At 44.0% G+C, this 3,389-nt stretch overlaps 1 protein-coding gene across 1 annotated transcript; it reads left to right on the top strand.

Moving 5' to 3' along the window:
* Positions 1-2,124: 2,124 nt before the first annotated feature.
* On the top strand, positions 2,125-2,835 carry LOC308076974 (EEF1A lysine methyltransferase 2-like; the record flags this gene model as incomplete). Its single annotated transcript, XM_080417498.1, has 1 exon — positions 2,125-2,835. The coding sequence occupies one exon, from the start codon at positions 2,125-2,127 to the stop codon at positions 2,833-2,835; it is 711 nt and encodes a 236-aa protein (XP_080273624.1).
* Between the last annotated feature and the right edge of the window lie 554 nt (positions 2,836-3,389).

The following is a 3,389-nucleotide window of genomic DNA, read 5'->3' as shown; positions in this document are numbered from 1 at the left end:
TTTTAGGACAGTCATTTTATATGCCATTTTTTTCAGTTTAGTTGCACGCTAGTGCGGTGCACAAAAATAGCCGATCTACAAGTCCTAAGGCATTACTCCAACCTGAATCTTTTCCTAACAGTAAGCCTAAAAGTCCAAACTTTTATTTGTTTTTGTCGCATTTCAGAGCCAAAAACCCAGTAGGAGAGCAAATTTGAGCAAATGATTGGTTTAGGAATGCGACAAAAACTCGTTTGGCTATGCTGAAGTTGTCATCTGGGCTGATGGGCAAATATAACAGAGTATCATCAGCATAGCAATGGAAATTGATGTTATGTCCCCGTATGATGTTTCCAAGAGGAAGCAGATATAGGGAGAAGAGGATGGGGCCTAGAATGGAGCCCTGGGGGACGTCACAATGTAGGAGGGGTTGGGATGAGGTCGATTCACCAATGCGAACTGAGAAATATCTATCGCTCAACTAGGACTTAAACCATTCAAGGCCGGTGCTTGATATGCCCATCCATTTTTTTTTTCCAGAGTCAGCAGCCATGAAAATAAGGTCATTGACAACCTTCAGGAGGGCAGTTTCCATGATATGGAGGGAACGGAAGCCTGACTGGAAATTTTTGAAGAGGTTGTTTTCACTCAGGTAACTGACCAGCTGAGTGAAAACAACCTTCTCCAGAACCTTGGACAGGAAGGGCAATTTGGAAATGGGTCTGTTGCTGTTCAGGGAGGAGGGGTCAAGGTTGTTGTTTTTTTAGTAGTGGGGTGACCAAAGCAATTTTAAAATATGGAGGAACGGACCCAGTGGACAGGGAGCTGTTGACAACGGATAGAATGTGAGGGGCGACAGTGGGCCAGATCTCTTTGAGGAGGGTGGTGGGAATGATGTCTAGGGGGCAGGAGGAAGATTTAATTTGACCAATAAGGTTCAGAAGGGTCGGGAGGGATATTTGGTTGAAGGAGGGAAAAGAAAGGGCAAATTCTGTACCATTTAAAATGGGCGCACCTGATAAATGATAAAGGAAATATCTCCTTACATTAATTTGTTGTTTGCCCTTTAAATCTCGTGTGTCCTATTTTGGGCATTTTGTTATAGGTGAAAAGGTTCAAGTCAAATAAATAAAAACAAAACGATAACTTTTCAAAATGTTCAAATTTAGCAAAATATAGTGATAAGATGAGTAGATCGGCTATTTTTGCTATTCGTATTTCAATGAAGTATACTGAATAGGGCTTAATTAACCTACAGTATGGCTGCATAGAAAGACATGGAGAGAGACACCAGAAGACAGGTGTCAAAATCAAGAACACTGGATGGTTATTGACCTTTCACAAATATATGATGCAACTTAAGCCATCAGAGGGTTTGAGTCAAATGACAGGTGTCACATAATGCCATGATTCTGTCTCCAGCTGTTGTTTGCTGCCAAATCAGGGAGAAAACGTTAAAAGAGAAAATGAAAGATAAATTAACTTGACATAAAATGACAGTAATTGCCATCAAAACTATGATTGGAATGATCTCCACAGCTATACGCTTCCCTGCTGTCCTCATCAGGGCCAACATGATTATGTTAACAAGGAGACCATCTGCATCATGGCAATTACTGCGCCGCATAACAGCATAAACAAATTAATCACTGTGACTCTAGAAAGTGACTAACGATGAAATCACATTGCTGGCCATTTTGGCTGAGTGCCGTTCTTCAATCACACATATTCATTCATTATCCTTGTCTCCGCCAGGCCGGAGGCTATGTTTTCGCTTCTGTCCATCTGTCTGTCTGTCTGTCTGTCTGTCTGTGAGTGAGTAGCTGATCTCCGGCACCGCTCTGTCTGTCTGTTGTCTACCTAGTTTATGGTTATGTCTGAGTCATAATGACAGGGCGGTGGTCCACCAGCCATTCCGCCGGCCCGGATTAATTAATATAGGATTGGACAGAGATCTCTGATATCATCAATACTGTATAACTTTCATCAATATAACCTTCATCAACATAATGTCATATCTCTGTGTATCCGTCTATCTGTGTTGTCCCCCGCATATCATGAGTATGTGTGTCTGCCCATGTATGGAGATCCCTGATGTCATCAATATGACATCATTTGGCTTGCCAATTTTGATGCCATGTCGGCATGGCAGATAGCAGCATGGATTCCACGCACGGCTGTCATGTTACTTCAGAACCAGATGAAGACTCGGAGGACGATTTTGTTCCCTCGAAACTCGGAACGAAAGAATACTGGGATAAGGCACACCAAAGAGATCTGGAGACATTCAGAGACATTGGAGACGTCGGTGAAATATGGTTTGGTGAGGAAAGTATGAGCCGTGTCCTCCACTGGATGGACAAAGCCCAAATTCCCGAAGATGTTGCCATCCTTGATATAGGCACTGGAAATGGAGCCTTCTTAGTTGAACTGGCTAAACATGGTTACACAAATATTCTGGGTATAGATTACTCTGCGGTGTCTGTAGAACTTGCCAGAAGTCTTCTCCAGACTGAGGACATTACTGATTTTACTGTGAGGGAAGTGGACTTTTTGAGCTGCTCTGGGGAGCTGAGGGGATTCGACGTTTGCATCGACAAAGGGACATTTGACGCCATAAGCCTGAACCCGGACAAGACGGAGGAGGGCAAAGGGTGCTATGTCCAGGCTCTAAGAGATGCACTGAAGGAGGGGGGCTTCTTCATCATCACTTCATGTAACTGGACAAAAGACCAGCTGCTACAGAGGTTCAGCGGAGGGTTTGAGTTTGTGCAGGAATTGCCCACACCCTGTTTCCAGTTTGGTGGGAAGACAGGCAACAGTGTAACAGCTCTTACCTTTAAGCGACTTCATTGAATCAAACCAACGTTAGATGCGTGATCTTTTTTAATATAATTTTTTCCTTCAATTTAATGTAATGTTTACGTCTTGACAATGTTTTATTTATTGTACATGACGGGAACAACAGGTATAGAGGGACATTCCACCGTGCCTCAAGCCAAAATCAGGCTGATCCAGTGCGTCTCAGGAGTGGACACATAACTGAGTCAAGATCTTCACATATCTTAGTGCCTGGACTTCCCAAAACAGGATCTGAAAGTCCGGAAGGCACTCGCCTGGAATGCCTTGAATGGGACGAAGGGTGACATGGGAGATAACCTCAAGGGGTGGCTGTTGTGGCAGTAGAATCAGCACTTCTGTACGGGGCCAAGACATGGACGCTCACAGTACAACAGGAAAAGTCCATGGATGGCATCTTCGCCAAGAATGTAATGAGTGGCACTTGATGTCACATGCATGGGCGAACCACATCAGAAACGTGGACCTCAACAGAGACCTCCCCGCGGGCACGCTGGGCAAGACCTGTATTTTGAATGCCAGACTTTTACTATATTGTGGTCCCTAAGTAA

Source organism: Gymnoscopelus braueri, assembly GCF_963280865.1.
Source record: "Gymnoscopelus braueri genome assembly, chromosome: 21".
Taxonomy (NCBI): domain Eukaryota; kingdom Metazoa; phylum Chordata; class Actinopteri; order Myctophiformes; family Myctophidae; genus Gymnoscopelus; species Gymnoscopelus braueri.
Note: the sequence above shows the minus strand (reverse complement) of the source record. Positions and strands in the feature narration are given on the sequence as shown.